General features: G+C 46.3%; 2 protein-coding genes across 2 annotated transcripts in view; one reads left to right on the top strand and one right to left on the bottom strand.

Moving 5' to 3' along the window:
* LOC306968267 (uncharacterized protein) overlaps positions 1-19,262 on the top strand; it is a gene marked incomplete at its 3' end in the record, with an annotated part of 106,004 nt that overhangs the window by 59,943 nt on the left and 26,799 nt on the right. The window lies entirely within an intron of this gene.
* The window catches only part of cerkl (CERK like autophagy regulator), a 45,679-nt gene that overhangs the window by 18,846 nt on the left and 7,571 nt on the right, over positions 1-19,262 (bottom strand). The window contains exons 3-4 of the mRNA XM_079563610.1: positions 16,218-16,448; positions 3,757-3,888 (exon numbers count right to left, since the gene is read on the bottom strand). Of these exons, the coding sequence (XP_079419736.1) occupies positions 3,757-3,888; positions 16,218-16,448 (363 nt within the window). The remainder of the gene's footprint in view (positions 1-3,756; positions 3,889-16,217; positions 16,449-19,262) is intronic.

The following is a 19,262-nucleotide window of genomic DNA, read 5'->3' as shown; positions in this document are numbered from 1 at the left end:
GAGAGAGGGGAGAGAGGGGAGAGAGGGAAGAGAGGAGAGAGAGGGAAGAGAGGAGAGAGAGAGGAGAGAGGGGAGAGAGAGGAGAGAGGAGAGAGGGGACGAGAGAGGAGAGAGAGGAGAAGAGAGGGAAGAGAGGAGAGAGAGAGGAGAGAGGAGAGAGGGGAGAGAGAGGAGAGAGAGGAGAGAGAGGGAAGAGAGGAGAGAGAGAGGAGAGAGAGAGGAGAGAGGGGAGAGAGAGGAGAGAGGAGGGAGAGAGGAGGACAGAGGGGAGAGAGAGGGAGAGAGAGGAGAGAGAGGGAAGAGAGGAGAGAGAGGCGATAGAGGGAAGAGAGGAGAGAGAGGGGAGAGAGGAGAGAGAGGAGAGAGGAGAGAGAGGGGAGAGAGGGGAGAGGGGGAGGGAGGGGAGAGGGCGAGAGAGAGGAGAGAGAGGGGAGAGAGGGGAGAGAGGAGAGAGGGGAGAGAGAGGAGAGAGAGGAAAGAGGGGGAAGAGAGGAGAGAGAGAGGAGAGAGGAGAGAGAGGGAGAGAGAGGAGAGAGAGGAGAGAGAGGGAAGAGAGGAGAGAGAGAGGAGAGAGAGAGGAGAGAGGGGAGAGAGAGGGAGAGAGGGGAGAGAGAGGACAGAGGGGAGAGAGAGGAGAGAGAGGAGAGAGAGGGAAGAGAGGAGAGAGAGGAGATAGAGGGAAGAGAGGAGAGAGAGGGGGAGAGAGGAGAGAGAGGAGAGAGGAGAGAGAGGGGAGAGAGGGGAGAGGGGGGAGGAGGGGAGAGAGGCGAGAGAGAGGAGAGAGAGGGGAGAGAGGGGAGAGAGGAGAGAGGGGAGAGAGAGGGGAGAGAGAGGAGAGAGGAGAGAGAGGGAAAGAGGGGAGAGAGAGGAGAGAGGGGAGAGAGGGGAGAGGAGAGAGAGGGGAGAGGAGAGAGAGGGGAGAGAGAGGAGAGAGGGGAGAGAGGGTAGAGAGAGGAGAGAGGGAGAGAGGAGAGAGGGAGAGAGGAGAGAGAGGGGGAGGAGAGAGAGGGGAGAGAGGAGAGAGAGGAGAGAGAGGGGAGAGAGAGGGAGAAGGGAGAGAGGAGAGAGGGGAGAGAGAGGAGAGAGGAGAGAGGGGAGAGAGGAGAGAGAGGAGAGAGAGGGAAGAGAGGAAGAGAGAGAGGAGAGAGGAGAGAGGGGATGAGAGAGGAGAGAGAGGAGAGAGAGGGAGAGAGGAGAGAGGAGAGAGGGGAGAGAGAGGAGAGAGAGGAGAGAGAGGGAAGAGAGGAGAGAGAGGAGAGGAGAGAGGGGAGAGAGAGGAGAGAGGAGGAGAGAGAGGGAAGAGAGGAGAGAGAGAGGAGAGAGAGAGGAGAGGGAGAGGAGAGGAGAGAGAGGGGAGAGAGAGGACAGAGGGGAGAGAGAGGAGAGAGAGGAGAGAGAGGGAAGAGAGGGAGAGAGAGGGAGATAGAGGGAAGAGAGAGAGAGAGGGAAGAGAGGAGAGAGAGGAGAGAGGGGAGAGAGGGGAGAGAGGGAAGAGAGGAGGAGAGGGAAGAGAGGAGAGAGAGAGGAGAGAGGGGATGAGAGAGGAGAGAGGAGAGAGGGGAGAGAGAGGAGAGAGAGGAGAGAGAGGGGAAGAGAGGAGAGAGAGAGGAGAGAGGAGAGAGGGGAGGAGAGAGGAGAGAGAGGAGAGAGAGGGAAGAGAGGAGAGAGAGAGGAGAGAGGGGAGGAGAGGAGAGAGGGGAGAGAGAGGACAGAGGGGAGAGAGAGGAGAGAGAGGAGAGAGAGGGAAGAGAGGAGAGAGAGGAGATAGAGGGAAGAGAGGAGAGAGGGGAGAGAGGAGAGAGTGGAGAGAGGAGAGAGAGGGGAGAGAGGGAGAGGGGGAGGGAGGGGAGAGAGGGGAGAGAGGGAGGAGGGGGGAGAGAGGGGAGAGAGGAGAGAGGGGAGAGAGAGGGGAGAGAGAGTGAGAGAGGAGAGAGGGAAGAGGGGAGAGAGAGGAGAGAGGGGAGAGAGGGGAGAGGAGAGAGAGGGGAGGAGAGAGAGGGGAGAGAGAGGAGAGAGGGGAGAGAGGGTAGGAGAGGAGAGAGGGGAGAGAGGAGGAGGGGGAGAGGAGAGAGAGGGGAGAGGAGAGAGAGGAGAGAGGAGAGAGAGGAGAGAGAGGGGAGAGAGAGGGTGAGAGGGAGGAGAGGAGGAGAGAGAGGGGAGAGAGGGGAGAGGGAGAGAGGGGAGAGAGGAAGGAGGAGAGGGGAGAGAGGAGAGAGGAGAGAGGGGAGAGAGGAGAGAGAGGGGAGAGAGGAGAGAGAGGAGAGAGAGGAGAGAGAGGGGAGGGACGGGAGAGAGGAGAGAGATGGGGAGAGAGGGGATGAGAGAGGGTGAGAGAGAGGAGTGAGAGGGGAGAGAGGGGAGAGAGGAGAGAGAGGGGAGGAGGGGAGAGAGAGGGGAGAGAGGAGGGGAGAGTGGAGAGAGAGAGAGAGAGGAGGGAGAGAGGGGTGAGAGAGGGGAGAGTGGGGTGAGAGAGGGGAGAGAGGGGAGAGAGGAGAGAGGAGAGAGAGGGGAGAGAGGGAGAAAGGAGAGAGGAGAGAGGAGAGAGAGGGGAGAGGGGAGAGAGGGGAGAGGAGAGAGAGGGGAGAGGAGAGAGAGAGGAGAGAGAGGAGAGAGGGGAGAGAGGGGAGAGAGGAGGAGGGGAGAGGAGAGAGAGGGGAGAGGAGAGAGAGGGGAGAGGGGGGGAGAGAGGGGAGAGAGAGGAGAGAGGAGAGAGGAGAGAGGAGAGAGGAGAGAGAGGAGAGAGAGGAGAGAGGGGAGAGAGGGGAGAGAGAGGAGAGAGGAGAGAGAGAGGAGAGAGGGGAGAGAGGGGAGAGAGAGGAGAGAGGGGAGAGAGGAGAGAGGGGAGAGGAGAGAGAGGGGAGAGGAGAGAGAGGAGAGAGAGGAGAGAGGGGAGAGAGGGGAGAGAGAGGAGAGAGGGGACTGGGAAAAGGCTCAGCACGCAGAATGTTTTTATGACTAACTTCCTGTTGGCCAGTGTAGGGTCCCGGCGACTTCCTGTTTTTCAAGATGGCGCTATTATAACGTTTGTTAAGGCTAACGTTTGCCATTAGCCTTGCTTCGAGGCTAACCCACAACATCTTTAAAGCAGTCTCCTCTCGTGAAGTATTAACCTGTGTCCTTATAGTAGACTATATAGTCATTGATTCTGTTGGCTATTCGGACACAGCGCTCACTACTTTCTCCTCCCCGTCTGTCGTCACGTGCGGCTGCAGAAAGGAGTGAGCCCGGTGTCCGAAACACCAGCAGAATGAGAGACCATAGCGGCTATAAGACTACTGTTTTGTACAGTTTTTGTACAGTTTTGTTTGTGTTTGGAGGAGCGCTTGCTAACAGTGCGCACGTTTTAGAATTGTTTTTTGGCGACATGATAATTTACAAATGTTGTAAGATACAAGATCAATGCAGTGAGTGCTACACAGTGTTAGCCGCCTATTGTTTTTGCAATGGGTTCCTATTGCATAGTTTTTACTCTGACTTTGAATAGTTGCTTCACGACTCGTGTGAATCATTGGCACGGTGGTACCAGTGGAATGACAGTATTTTAGCAGGCCTATAAAAGCAGTGATATATGATAGAATTGGAAGTGGTAATGTCTATTGTAATCTAGCAGCCTTAATAAAACACACTATGGGCCCCTGTGACCCTTTGTTTGGTGCCCCAGGGCGGTCTTGCTACACCACTGAATCAAAACATTTGGAGTTTAGGTTTTGGCCTGTATGAAGAGACGGCTCACAAAGCCAGAGACTCCAGCTTCACCTGTGATGTCGGTCTGCACGGCGGCCATCTTGAAGAGCGGGGCCACGTGGTCGCGGTACACGTGCACCGCCTCCTTCCTGTGGCTGCAAGGGTTGATCAGGACCTTCAGGGAGCCGGGACGTCCCGCCATCTCTGCAGAGGAACACACACAATGAGAGCAGAGCTGGCGTGGCTGGGTGAACTTATTCACTTATCGACTTCTCTTTCAGAAATAGTTTTTTTCGGCACCCCAGGGCTCATGCTTTATCATTTAAATTAGGGCTGCACGATTTTGACATAAAACCTCATTGTCATTTTTGAACAGAAATTACCACAGGGTTTGCAATGCCGCCCTCCGCTTGGAAATCAACCATTGCAAGCACAAGTACAAGTCACCATTTTTAGCAGGTGGTATGCTAACAAATCAGTATAATACCGTATATGCTGCTTGGGTGCAGAACGAAAGAAACAATCAAAGTCAATTGGATAACTTATAAGCCACAATTTCAACCTTTCTTTCTTTCAACCTTTCTTTCAACCTTTCTTTCAACCTTTCTTTCTTTCAACCTTTCTTTCTTTCAACCTTTCTTTCTTTCAACCTTTCTTTCAACCTTTCTTTCTTTCAACCTTTCTTTCAACCTTTCAACCTTTCTTTCTTTCAACCTTTCTTTCTTTCTTCCTTTCAACCTTTCAACCTTTCAACCTTTCTTTCAACCTTTTTTTCAACCTTTCTTTCTTTCAACCTTTCTTTCAACCTTTCTTTCAACCTTTCTTTCAACCTTTCTTTCAACCTTTCTTTCTTTCAACCTTTCAACCTTTCTTTCTTTCTTTCTTTCTCTTTCTTTCTTTCTTCCTTTCAACCTTTCAACCTTTCTTTCTTTCAACCTTTCTTTCTTTCTTTCTTTCTTTCTTCCTTTCAACCTTTCAACCTTTCTTTCAACCTTTCTTTCAACCTTTCTTTCTTTCAACCTTTCAACCTTTCTTTCTTTCAACCTTTCTTTCTTTCTTTCTTTCAACCTTTCAACCTTTCTTTCAACCTTTCTTTCTTTCAACCTTTCTTTCAACCTTTCTTTCAACCTTTCTTTCTTTCAACCTTTCAACCTTTCTTTCTTTCTTCCTTTCTTTCTTTCTTTCAACCTTTCAACCTTTCTTTCTTTCAACCTTTCTTTCAACCTTTCTTTCAACCTTTCTTTCTTTCAACCTTTCTTTCTTTCTTTCTTTCTTTCTTTCAACCTTTCTTTCTTTCTTCCTTTCAACCTTTTAACCTTTCAACCTTTCTTTCAACCTTTCTTTCAACCTTTCTTTCAACCTTTCTTCCTTTCAACCTTTCAACCTTTCTTTTAACCTTTCTTTCTTTCAACCTTTCTTTCTTTCAACCTTTCTTTCTTTCAACCTTTCTTTCAACCTTTCTTTCTTTCTTTCTTTCAACCTTTCTTTCTTTCAACCTTTCTTTCTTTCAACCTTTCTTTCAACCTTTCTTTCAACCTTTCTTTCAACCTTTCTTTCAACCTTTCTTTCTTTCAACCTTTCTTTCTTTCAACCTTTCTTTCTTTCAACCTTTCTTTCTTTCTTTCTTTCTTTCAACCTTTCTTTCAACCTTTCAACCTTTCTTTCTTTCAACCTTTCTTTCTTTCTTCCTTTCAACCTTTCAACCTTTCTTTCAACCTGTCTTTCAACCTTTCTTTCTTTCAACCTTTCTTTCTTTCAACCTTTCTTTCAACCTTTCTTTCTTTCAACCTTTCAACCTTTCTTTCTTTCTTTCTCTTTCTTTCGTTCTTCCTTTCAACCTTTCAACCTTTCTTTCAACCTTTCTTTCTTTCAACCTTTCTTTCAACCTTTCTTTCAACCTTTCAACCTTTCAACCTTTCTTTCAACCTTTCTTTCTTTCAACCTTTCTTTCAACCTTTCTTTCAACCTTTCTTTCAACCTTTCTTTCAACCTTTCTTTCAACCTTTCTTTCTTTCAACCTTTCTTTCTTTCAACCTTTCTTTCAACCTTTCTTTCTTTCAACCTTTCTTTCTTTCAACCTTTCAACCTTTCTTTCAACCTTTCAACCTTTCTTTCTTTCAACCTTTCTTTCTTTCTTCCTTTCAACCTTTCAACCTTTCAACCTTTCTTTCAACCTGTCTTTCAACCTTTCTTTCTTTCAACCTTTCTTTCTTTCAACCGTTCTTTCTTTCAACCTTTCTTTCAACCTTTCTTTCAACCTTTCTTTCAACCTTTCTTTCTTTCAACCTTTCAACCTTTCTTTCTTTCTTTCTCTTTCTTTCTTTCTTCCTTTCAACCTTTCAACCTTTCAACCTTTCTTTCAACCTTTCTTTCTTTCAACGTTTCTTTCAACCTTTCTTTCTTTCTTTCTTTCAACCTTTCTTTCTTTCTTTCTTTCTTTCAACCTTTCTTTCTTTCTTTCTTTCTTTCAACCTTTCAACCTTTCTTTCAACCTTTCTTTCTTTCAACCTTTCAACCTTTCTTTCTTTCTTTCTTTCTTTCTTTCAACCTTTCTGTCAACCTTTCTTTCAACCTTTCTTTCTTTCAACCTTTCTTTCTTTCAACCTTTCTTTCTTTCAACCTTTCTTTCTTTCTTTCTTTCTTTCTTTCAACCTTTCAACCTTTCTTTCAACCTTTCTTTCAACCTTTCTTTCTTTCAACCTTTCTTTCAACCTTTCTTTCAACCTTTCTTTCAACCTTTCTTTCAACCTTTCTTTCAACCTTTCTTTCAACCTTTCAACCTTTCAACCAAACTTTATTAATAAAGTGCTTTTCATACCGAAACGTATCAAAGTGCTTTACAGATTACAATACATGCACACCCTGCATATATAAATTAGGACATATAGGGCCAGATCTTGTGGCGGCGCACGGGGCGGCGCAGGCTCTTGGCGAAATATTTTCCGAGTGGCGGCGCTATATGTGCCATTCGCCTCCGCCACCTGTGAGGGGGCGTCACAAGAGGAGGTGACTGCACTGATGGAAACACGGCTGACATTCACTTCCTCGTTTACATTGGGCTGTCTTGCGTTCTTTCTTAAGCCTTAGGCTCTCACAGGTCAAACTAAAAACTTTATTTACCCCATCGTGAGCTAAACCATGTTCACGTCTCGAGAGAAAAAGAGCTACAGCGTCCGCTGTGGCGCGGATCGGCCCGCGCTCGGCATGAACGCGAAGCAAAACAAAAGCACATGTTCACCCCCCACTCCCACACAACCACTCTCCTGGACGCGGAGTCGATCTGGTTGGAGGAAAATGTGTGTCTCCACCCACGTAAATGCGCTAAGTCTGGAGTGGCAAGATCACAAAGTGCGCTCCGACTGAGCGCAAAATGTCACGCTATCGTCTCCGTTTTGATGCACAAGATCGGGCCCCTTCTGTTTACTGTATATAAGGTCAAGACCAGGAGAAAAAAGACGTTTTCAAAAGTGTGACTTTCCTGAGAAGGTGATTGGCTTCGTGACCGTGACGCGAGGGGCCATTGCCCTCCATTGCTGTAGTACCTCATATGGACAATGTTGTTGTCTTTACCATATTTTCATTTATTTTAGTCAGATAAGAGAAGAGATAAGATCATCCTTTATGGATCTTGCAACGGAAAAAATAACTTGTTACAATCGGCATTCAAAAAGATCACAGTCAACAGTTAAATAATAGAAAAAAGAGGTGTCTTATGTGCAATAATATAAAAAATCTTAAGTGGTGGAATTATAACAATAAGGAAATAAGAACAAATAAAAATAGAATAAAAATTAGAACAGATTATAAAAAGTAGAATATCAGGTGTAAAGTTACAGTCCTAGTGCAGGTTGTCAGTAAGTGACGGTGCGGGGAATAAAATGGCGCTGACGCAGAGATTATTGCACGTAGTTTTGCAAAGAGGTTATTGCACATGTTACTTTACAGTCTTGTTGTACAGTCCCGCTCTGTGCTGCCCGGGGCCCAGCCGTGGGGATGAAGGACCTGCCCCTTCTTGCACTGAAGGAGCAAGAAGGAGCAGCTCTTTCAGTCTGCCACTGAAAGAGCTGCTCAGCTCCTCTACATTCCCATGCAGTGGTGGGAGGTGTTGTCCATGATGGAGGTGAGCTTGGCTAACACCCTCCTGTCCCTCCCCTCCTCCACAGAGTCCAGAGCTCCTGACCAGCTTCTTCAGTCTGTTCTTGTCCCGCTCTGTGCTGCCCGGGGCCCAGCACACGGCAGCGTAGAGGAGAACAGAGGCTACCACAGAGGCCTGCTCACTCCGAACGACCTCAGTCTCCTCAGAAGGTGGAGGCGACTTTGGCCCTTCTTGTAATCTTCTTTATGCATGCCATTATAGCCTTATAGTTAAAGTTTTCATAGTTTATTTTATCCAAATTATATGTTTTATGTGGCACGATCGTACCGAGAAAAAAATCTTAGTTTGTGAACCTGTTCTCACACAATGGCATTAAAACTGCTCTGATTCTGATCATGTCAAATGTTTTACGAATTGCGAATCTGGAAATGTGCACAACAGCAGCTTTAAATAAAGGTCAGATAAAGCTGTCACAATCCAAACTGTGATGCTGATTAGGAGCGCGATTAACCCCCCACTCCCGGCAGGATCTTGGGATTGGGGCTAAGATTTTGAGAAAGGGCTCTCTCAGGGGTACGAGGGCTAGGAAAGGTCAGATGAAGTGCATGGGCCCCTCAGGCGGTCAGTAACGGAGAGTGTGTGAGTGGATCAGTCCCGTCGGGGGCCTCTGAGCGCCGAGGTCCCGTCTGTGGGGACCAGATTATGGGATAATGGGTATTGATCTGTGGAGGCCTGAATCTGTAATGTGCTCTACCTCTGCCTAAAGAGTGACATCAGACTGATCCTGAGACCTCTCGTTGGAGGGTAGTCTTTACAGCTTTTAATGTTGTTTCCGCTTCAAGCAGAACACCAAATTTACACCAGGGGTATTACAGCGTGTAAGCGCAGTGAAGCAGCTTTTTTTATTTTTTTATTGATGATATTTACAGTAGCATTGTCATACGTATGTCAGATGGTATTGACGCTACGCTGCGTGTTCTAATCTGGAAGCATACATATATACATACGCGGCAGACTCTGGCATTTCAGCGGGTGCATATGGGGAAATGGTGATTTGGGAGACACCTGTTGTGGATTTTTGTACTTAATAAAGCTTAAGATATGTTGTCTTAGTCAAAATGTGAGGTTTATTACGCATGCATTGCAGAGAGGGTTACACAGAACGCGAGTTCCTGGTAAGCTCTGGTGAAGCAAAGTGTCTGGACGGGCTATACACAGTGGGTCACACAACAAAGGGAAGCACAGAAACACATAGAAATGGTAATCCAGTTGGAGATGTCAATGCAGGCAACCAAAAGGTGCTTTGCATGGTAATGCATCAGGTTGGCGTTTGGAGGCAGGAGATCTTTATGATGTTGAGAAGATGGGCCTTTTGAGGCCTATTGTCTTTTCGGTGTGAGGGCCTCGTCTGGAGTACCAGAAGAAACCGGTCTTTCTACCTGGTTTAGTCAGAGGCACAGCAGGCGACCCGGCGACCGGACGCCAGTCTGGTTACCAGCTTAACGACTAAACTTGTCACAACACACCCAAACACAAGCGTAGATTTAGCTGCTCTGATATCGTATGACTATGAAGACAAAATGCTTATATTTTCAGAAACGTTCTTTGTAAGCACAAAGCCAGCTTAGTAAATGTGAGCGTCCACATGGGTCGACTCAGGTCTGTGAAAATGGTGCAATTCAATTTCCAGACCTGTGTGAGGCGCTGTGAACTTTTGTGGAATGTAAACAGTGAAAATGAAACTGATTCAAGGGTTTATTCTTCAGACGTAACGGGACTAAAGCAGAAAAACCTGTCAGCGACGTGACTCGGCCATGTTTCTACTTGTCACCTGTGGCTTGTGGACTGCAGTGGAGCAAAGAGGATCGGAGTCAAACCATCACAGATCCATGAGGAAAACTCATTCGAAGGTCAGTAGATTATGGATCACAGACACCACTCTGGAGCTGTGATATCAATGTTTTAGTACAAGTTGCGGAGACGTCATAACAACAGAGCCACGTAAACGGAGTTTTGAGATCTATCCACTCTGGGACCTAGTTTGGAAAATGTTTGTTTACAGACCCCCAAAACGGCGGGCTCGTATGGACGACTGATGAAATATCTTTGCGCTTGGTCCTCAGCTTGACTTCTTATGGACATGGCCGAAATGTACACTTTTGGAAATACATTTGTACTGCGTACGTCACTTCCAGTGATAGCTCCAGGTGTCAATTGGGCGCAACAGTTTATTTAATTCTCAAATTTTATTTTAAGTATATATACTATATATTTTAAGTTATCCAAATGGCTCCCAACCTTTTTTATCTCTCATTCCCCTTGATTAGTTCATTTGTACTTGAATACCCCCTACCTCAGGGATCTTGCCAATACTACTACCAACTAAACTAAGATGATTCAGTATTTAATCATGTGTTGTGTTCAAAATGAAGCTAAAATATTCTCAAAATGGAACCTTTTACTGAAAAACATTACTAAAACCAACTTTCCTTTGAAACTAATATTGAAATTCTACGAGTTTCACTTTTTTAATCTGCAACAATTCCAAGTACCCCCAGCCAAGTGCTCAAGTCCCCGCACCCCTGTTTGGGAAACACTGCTTCAACCTGATATGACAGCTGTCAGAGGGTGTTTTATTGTTCAAAGCGCTCTCAGACAACCTCTGCCATCTTTCCAGGACTCCCAATTCTCACACATTAATTGGCCATAACACACTTCTACACACTATCTGAGGTGGTGTGGATACGCAGCAGTTGGACCCTTACAGGGCGATCTGAAGATAAAGCGCTGTAGTCCCATTGTGTTATCCGGGGCCTGCTCTCTGCTTTAACACTCACCTGAGTGAAGTTGGCCCCCAGAGTGAACGATTCACACCAAAAGGCTTTGTTAGTGCACAAAATGAGTGTTTGTGAGCGCTCAGCTTTTGAGTTATTGAAAGTTGATTGTGAGGGTCGGGTACTGTTCGCAGACTTTATATTGACAGCCCTCTTGTGCTCAACCTGAATTGTACTTTTCTCGATGCCGATATAACCACGTCACTTTCTTCTCTTTTTTAGTTTCAAGTCGCACAGTGGTGTCGTTCATCAGCCCTATTGATCAGTTATTGATCAGCCCCCCCAGAGTCTGATTCACTTCCAAAGTGGTGGGCACGATGGCCCAGTGGTTAGAGTCTCGCTCCACTCGCTCCTTTCTGTGTGTAACATGTTCTCCCTGTGTCTACGTAAGTTCCCTCCAAGTGCCCTGGCTTCCCCTTCTACTACAAACATGTACAATAGGTTATTCCTCCAGCCAGGTATTCTGAACACTGGATGCAACAAATGACACAATTTTGGAATGAATTGGACCCGAAGGGGGGGCTGATTAAAAACTCGATGATCTAAATTCCCTGTTCCCACCTCGTGACATCAGCAGGTGGGGCAGAAACTATGAATCTGAACTTCTGCTTCTTTATCTCCTCGTCCATCTCTCTCGTCCGAAACTCGACACTTTTTCCAACAGCGCTGGGATTGTTCGCCATGACGACGCCAGAGGATTACCATGGCAACGGGAGCTGACAGCCACCTGATCTGGCGCTACGGAGGCTCAGATCAACATCACCATGAGCTCATCTCCAGAGGGACCAAGTAAGGTCTAACCAAGGACCGGGCCAGGGCTGAACTAGGACTGAACCACAGGACCATTCAGCATGTCACTGTGATGCTAAAAGGAACCATGTGCTGCAGTTGCATGGCCTGAATTTTCCATCTGACAAAGGTTCATCTTCAATGAGCCGAGTCAAGCACTTCTATCTACTTTATCGACATTTCAGAAGTACGTCTGACAGTCCACGGGGACACAAGCGCACACTCTACAAGAACATCCTACAAAAGTAGCTCCAGAGCCCTTGAGGCTGGACACAATTTCTAAACATCTGGGGGGAAAAACTCATGTGAAAAAACTGACGTGATTTTAAGATATCATCTTGGCTACTAATTGTCTTGGTTGAACTCCCCAAAGTCCCATTTTACTCAAGTAGAAGGATCCGCATGGAAGATGTTGAAATTTAGACCCCTCAACACCATTTCCTGCAATTTGAGGGCCACATTTTCTGAAGTTGTATTTTTTTTTATTTAAATCCACAATGGTATCATTTAAAGGAATAGGCCACCGTTTTTCCATACTGAGATATGTTCTTACCTTAGCTTTGACGAGTTCTTTAGGACCTGTCTGGTCTTCCCCCGTGCCTTCAATCACGTAAACACAGCGCAGACGGCGTTAGCATTACGCCTCTCCTCCTCTCCACTATAGCTCCAAAACAGGTCAAGATAGAAGCTACTTCCAAGATAGAAGCTCTTCCACGTTTTCCCTATTTAAATATGGTTACGTGAAGTGTTACACTACAAAGTATAATTACACAAAATTAAACAATGTGGATTTTCTAAGCGGATAAAAGGGGGAACTATATTGTAAGGCGTAATAATACCAGGAGTAGTTCGAAATCCGCGCAGTAATCTTCACTTTACTGTGCGGATGCCAGGAGAGGCTAAATGCTAACGCCGTCTGCGCTGTGTTTACGTGACTGAAGGCACGGGTGAAGATCAGACAGGTCCTAAAGAACTCGTCAAAGCTAAGGTAAGAACATATCTCAGTATGGAAAAACGGTGGCCTATTCCTTTAAAAAAACAAAAAACAAAAAAATAACAGAAAATCCCCCTTACAGCATAGGGGGCGAAATCGCAGCACGGGGGGAAGAAATTCACAGTGCAGGGGTCCCCTATGCAGCTCAATTGCGCTGGGGAGAACACTGGTATAAATAAATAAATGTTCAGTCATCAGAAACATTTTTACAACATTTTTATTAATAAAATGTCTCTTTTACTATAAAAACAGCATGCCAGTAATCTACAGCCAATGTTTCCTGTAGTTTCTGGCCTGAACACTGATGGCACACCGGCTAACTTTGGGAGCCATCTAAAGTCTGGAGTGATGTCATGTGAAAGCAGCGCTGTGTAAACTCACAAAGCAGGACTTACTATAGTAAATATTTGCCGCAGCTTTGCACTGTACAATTCCCCACCCCGCCTTCCATCTGAACGTCCCCATTTCCATGCGCTCTGGCCAGCACAGACTGCCCTCGGCGCCGGACCATTCTTTTTACCATAATGACTCGGTAAATCGCTTTCCACGCCGACCGGACTGCGCCGCGCCGCCCTCACAAAAGGGCTGCACCGTCCTGATGAGGGAGTGTGACCGTGGAGCTGACACGTGGCACCCTGCCCCTTTCACCCGCGCTGTCAGCCCGGCCCTGACTCCACGGCTCGCCATTGTGGGTCTGTGGGTCCAGACACAATCGGGACAGGTGACCGGCCGATGGACGTGTCACAGCGACGCCATGGAAACAACTGACCTCGCTCCGCCCTCCTCATGCACACGTTGTAACGTCTCTGTCGGTTTGAGTTTGGAAAGGCTGGGAGCTTTTCAGACTTAACATTTAGAATATTAACTTGCTGCTTTGTCCTGTGCAGGGAAATGTGGAAAAGCCTTCAATAGCACTAGCTGCACCTGTCAGACCCAGGACCAGCAGTGCAGCGTCTGGGAACAAGAGGAGAACCAAAACCCCCCACAAGTGGACTTCAACAAATGTCAATCCAAGGAGGAGCGTTTTTCAGGGAAATAACTGGTTGAGGTTTGTTTCAGCTACAGTGTTAATTAGGGATGCACCGATATCCGATACTGGTAACTGAAAAAAACTGGAAAAAATACAATATCAGTATGATTACCGAACCAATACCTGTTTTGGCCCTCACTGTTTTAAAAACACAACTTTCACCGACTTAATCAAGTCAATCATTGAAGTTGCTGCATACGAATATGGACGCTGTACCTCATTCTGAAGCTCTGAACTCCAGAATTCAATCGCTAGGGTTTAACCCCAAACAGTCTTTTGATTGCCACGCAAAGTGCTGCCGCTAGCCGCAGCATGCTAATGCTAGCAGCAACTAATAAAGGCTGGAACAGAAACTATGACTGAGTCATCTACATACATGTCAAGTTTTGGATATGAAAATAAGGGAAGCATCGCTGCACAGCTATTTTCAGGTTTTTCCAGAGATGTTCAATCGAGTTCAAGTCTAGGCTCAAGGACATTCACAGACTTGTCCTGAAGCCACTCCTTCATTATCTTGGCTGTGTGCTTTGGGTCATCGTCCTGTTCGAAGGTAAACCGTCGCCCAAGTCTGAGGTCCTGAGCGCTCTGGAGCAGGTTTTCATCCAGGATGTCTCTATATTGCTGCATTCATCTTTATCTCCATCCGGACAAGTCTCCCAGACCCAGTCTCTGAAAAACATCCCCTCAGCATGATGTTATCACCACCAGGGTTCACCGTAGGGATGGTATTTGCAGATGAGCAGTGCCTGGCACTTGGAATTCAGGGCAAATAGTTCTATCTTGGTTTCATCAAGCCAGAGACCCTTGTTTCTCATTGTCTGAGAGTCGTTAAGGTGTCTTTTGCTGAAGAAAGGCTTCTGTTTGGAAAGCCTTTATGGTGGAGTGCTGCAGAGATGGTTGTCCATCTGTAAGTTTTCCCATTTCCTCAGAATAACAGGAGCCCTGTCAGAGTGATCATCAGGTTCTTGGTCTCCTCCCTGACCAAGGCCCTTCGCCCTGATTGCCAGCTCTAGGAAGAGTCCTGGCGGCTCAGAACATCTTCCATTGCGAATGATGGAGGCCACTGTGCTATTCAGGACCTTCCCCAGGTCTGTGCCTCGATACAAACCTGTCTCAGTCTACACACAGTTCCTTTGACTTCAGGGCTTAGTTTCTGCTCTGACATGCATCTGTCAGCTGTGGGACCTTAGGGAAGAGTGTGTCTTTCCAAATCAAGTCCAATCCATTTAATTTCCCACAGGTGGACTCTGGTCAAGTTGTAGGAACATCTCAAGGCTGATCAGAGGAAACAAGATGCACCAGAGCTCAGTTTTGAGTGTCAGACCATAGGGTCCACGTCGAAAGGAGCCAGCTGAGGTGGCTCGGGCATCTGTTTCGGATGCCTCCTGGTCGCCTCCCGCGGGAGGTGTTCCAGGCATGTCCTAGTGGGACAAGGCCTCGTGGAAGACCCAGGACACGGTGGTGGGACTATGTCTCCGAGCTGGCCTGGTGTCGCCTCGGGGTCCCCCCAGAACAGCTGGAGGAAGTGTGTGTGGATCGGGAAGTTTGGGCATCTCTGCTGAGACTGCTGCCCCCGCGACCCGGCCCCGGATAAAGCGGAAGAAAATGGATGGATGGATGGATGGATGGATGGAGACCATAGGGTGTCAAAACTCATGAACATACAATATTTCAGAGTTTTGTTTTAAATACATTTTCACTTTGTCATTCTGGGATTTTGTGTGTCGACGGGTGAAGAATTATTGTTTCTATGTTGGAATGAGGCTGTAACAAAACACGCACTGTAGATGTTCACCCTCGCGTTATGATGATACTTCTGTTGGTAAGCTGGTTCTGCCACGAAAACAATGGAAGTTTAAATCCTTCCCAGGACAGAGAGCGGCTAATCTGCTAATCCCATGGACAATAGCAGACGACGACATGCAGACTCAGGCCTGTCTCAGACCGGGATTACTGACCACTGCAGACACGTGTGCACACATGGGGCCGTTATATCATTACATAACACTGCATCACACTTCATGAACAGGTGTAATCTGGACTTGGGTCAGCTGAAAGAGAGTGAGCACGAGCAGCAGCAGCAGACCGCTCCTCAGTCAGGCCATGTTTACATTATTGGGATACTTTCTCATACTGTCCTTTCTACATTGCATTGTGCTAGACCTGGAAGCTAATCACAGCAGCTAATTGTTCATAATAAAGCTAGTTTTATGCTCCACTTTTGAAAATTTACTGATGGTGGGATTGAATGCATGTGAGCAAAGATGGCAACATATTTGGTCTACAAATCATGTTTCTGTTTTGTAAATATATCGCAGCATATCCAGTGTTGCCATGTTGTTGATAAAACCATATTCATATCAGATGAGAACTGCCTGGGGAACTGCCTGGGTAAAAATGGCTGACGTCCTTGACGTATCGGCTAGCGCGAATATGCCATGTCGAGGCAAAAATGTCCCTAATTTTAGCTTGGGTAATTAGAAAAACTCTGAGACCATCAGGTTATTCTAGTCTAAGGATTTTTATCTGTGTAAGGGAGTCTCTTTATGTCTTTATGTCCATTTGAATCCATATTTAAGAGTTTTTATCCATCAAACTATAGTACTACAGCCAAGACTCTGAAGCATTAGCTGCGCCAAGCAACATTGTGTTTTTTATGTTCAAGGGACACCTGCCATATGATGTTTTAAATGCTGTCATCGGTAAAGCACTTTGTGATACTCTTTTGTATGAAAAGCACTTTATAAACAAAGTTTGATTGATTAATATGACGACGAGTGGCGGTGTTACCTTTGAGCAGCTCTTTGACGGCGTTGTACCAGAGGTGAGTGTGTTCGTTGGAAGCGTTGTGCAGATGTAGAGTCTCCTCCTTCAGCCGAGGGCCCTGGTGTTTAGCCCAGAACAGAGCCAGGCCCAGCACAGCGCCCCCCGATGATTGTCCCGCAGACCTGCGTCTCTTCACCTTCACGGCATACACGTCCCGGAGCAGAAGCTGACCAGAGGGGCCGGGACACGCCTCTCCTGTGAACGCACAACACATGGATCTTTCAACAGGTACAAGTGGACATATCTTGCCCAGCGATGGCAATAAATCAGTTCAAATCCTTTCTAATTTGGAAAGGACACTCCAAACAATAATCCCAAAGGACTGTGTTGCTTTGCATCTTGTTGTTTGGTAGCGCTCTCTGCAGGCAGCAGTGGGAATTTTCTTGAAAAAATGCTGTTCGAGAGCAAAGCTGCTCAGGAGGACTGTGATGGTTTTTCAACTGTGCGTGGGCGGATCAATCTTCAGGAAACGATAGTATTGGATAAAGAAGGAGGCTGTGTGTGGACGGTCAATAGGCTTGGCCCTCAACAGGCATGGAGGACTGGCGTCCTGTGGTCACATCCCTGGGCTCGAGCTGCAGAGGATGCAGCACGAGGCCCCTTCACCGGCTAATAGTAGTAGTAGTAGTAGTAGTAGTAGTAGTGGTAGTGGCAGTAGAAGTAGTAGTTTATTTTCTTCGGTCATTATGAACATTTAGATCACATGTCACATGTTTGTCACATTCTATGTCACATGTTAAAGATATACAATATGCCAGCATTAGCTAATGCCCACGGCGCTAGCTAATGCTGGCATCGGATAAATCAGAGCCAAAAAAATGAATATGGACATGCTGAATGTCATTTAGAAGCTCTGAACATGGAGAATAGTACAAAATGCTGCAGCTAGTAGCAGCATGTGAATGCTAACAGAATTGAAGTCATGGCTGGGACAGAAACTATGACGAGGTCATCTACAGTAATAGAATAATATTCGCCACTGCTAGTGTTTGTATTTTAATTTATGGAATGTTAAAGAATAAATGATCAAACATATTTGTATGTTGCAATGTAACCTAATAGCCTTATAGCCAAGGATAGGGAGTATAGAAAAGTCCGGTGATCGTTATTTCTCGTTTATTAATGGATAAAAATAATAATTGATCTGTAACATAGTTTGCATGAAAAGATAAGATTTGATTGATCTCACACTGGAGAAAAGAGGACCCTTCACTTTTTCACTCACAGCAGCCACTTTTAAGAAAGTCTCTTGATATCGGTTAATATCGGATATCAGTTAATACCTGATACCGATACTGCCAGTATCGGTATCAGGAGCAAAAAAGCAGAAAGAAGTTCCTTTCACTGGTTCTCAAACCTTTCACACCACAAGTACAGCTTTTCAGGTTCCTCCAGGCCTAGATCAAGATGGAATCAGGACTAAACCAGGGCTAAAAGGATCTAATATAGAACTAAAGAAAACTTGGTGTAAAGCCTGCCTTAACACAAACACATTTAACTCAAATGCATCACTAAAGCAAGTCTAAAACAGCCGATGACCTGAAGAAGCCCTTGTACCTCCAGTGATACACGCACCCCAGTTTGGGAACCTCTGCTGTAACTGAATAGAAGCATTAACATGTTGAGCTCTGCGCTCATTGGCCCCGCTGTGGAGTGAACAGATGACGAGGTGGAGGAGCTCACAGGGGCCCTCAGTGTGAGTGTGCCCTGACAGAAGCTCGGGCCCCTGTGCTGGCTCCAGACTCTCCCAACACTCCCCAGGGGCCCCTCGGTCTGCAGGGCCCGGCCAACGCGGCCACATTTCACAATCACACCCATACGTCTAGTAAGAAACACAATCAACACGCTGCTGACATTACATCGAAGGAATTTAACTCAAACTGTCCCGACTCCTTTCTCTAACTCTCCCAGAAGAAGAAGAAAATAAATCTTATCCAAGTCATTTTTGAAAACTGTCACCACTTTTAGAGACGACTAGGAGATAATGATTAGAACTTCAATTATAATGTTCATTTGTGCTGACAGAGTATATTGAACCCAGAGATATTTCCCGGCACGGTGGCACATTGGTTAGCACATTGGTTAGCACATTGGTTAGCACATTGGTTAGCACATTGGTTAGCACATTGGTTAGCACATTGGTTAGCGCTTGTGCTTCACAACAAAAGACAAAGACAGAGAAAGGCCCCATCCAGGTGGGAATTGAACCTGGGACATTCTAGCTAAGAGGCATGAGCGCTAACCGTTGTGCGAATCGATCATATTGATCGATTCAGTTAAATGTTTTCACACAACGATCTTTCACCAAAGAAAAAAAAAAGAGTGGTGCGCACTGAATGGGTGCTGCTGCCGGATGCTCTCTCATCGAATGCAATTTCTCCATCTGTGAGATCAATAAAGTACCATCTTATCTTATCTTAATAAAAAATAAACACATGTTGCTGATTCATGAACTGAGACATATCTTTTATACAAACCTCAGCTCAAACAAAAACAAAAGCTTCCATTGTCTTCCATTTGTCTTCTGCCAAAGAAGCGTCTGTAGACTTGTCGATAAAGAACCATGACGATTATTGAGATGAACCAAAGTAGAGATTGCAATGTCGATTTAATTTCGATTAAGTGTCCAGTCCTACTTTCAATCCATTCCATAAACGAAGTGAAAAAAGCATAATAGAATAAGATGGTACTTTATTGATCGCACAGATGGAGAAATTGCATTCGATGAGAGAGCATCCGGCAGCAGCACCCATTCAGTGCGCACCACTCTTTTATTTTCTTTGGTGAAAGATCGTTGTGTCGCGGCCGCCATCTTCACTGTTTTGGTCACAGGAGGAGCACTGGTTGATGGGAAATCCGTAGACGATGACCACGGCGGTGGAGCTCTTGCGCTTGGCCACGATGTTCTTGGCCACACAGGTGTAGTTGGCCGTGTGGGACAGACGCGCCTGCTTGAGGATCAGGTTGTGGTCCACGGTGATGTAGAAGTTCCTGTCCTCGGCCGGGTCC

This window comes from Gobius niger (genome assembly GCF_951799975.1).
Source record: "Gobius niger genome assembly, chromosome: 9".
In the NCBI taxonomy this organism is placed as follows: domain Eukaryota; kingdom Metazoa; phylum Chordata; class Actinopteri; order Gobiiformes; family Gobiidae; genus Gobius; species Gobius niger.
The sequence above is the reverse complement of the archived record's forward strand: the minus strand, read 5'-3'. Positions and strand labels throughout refer to the sequence as shown.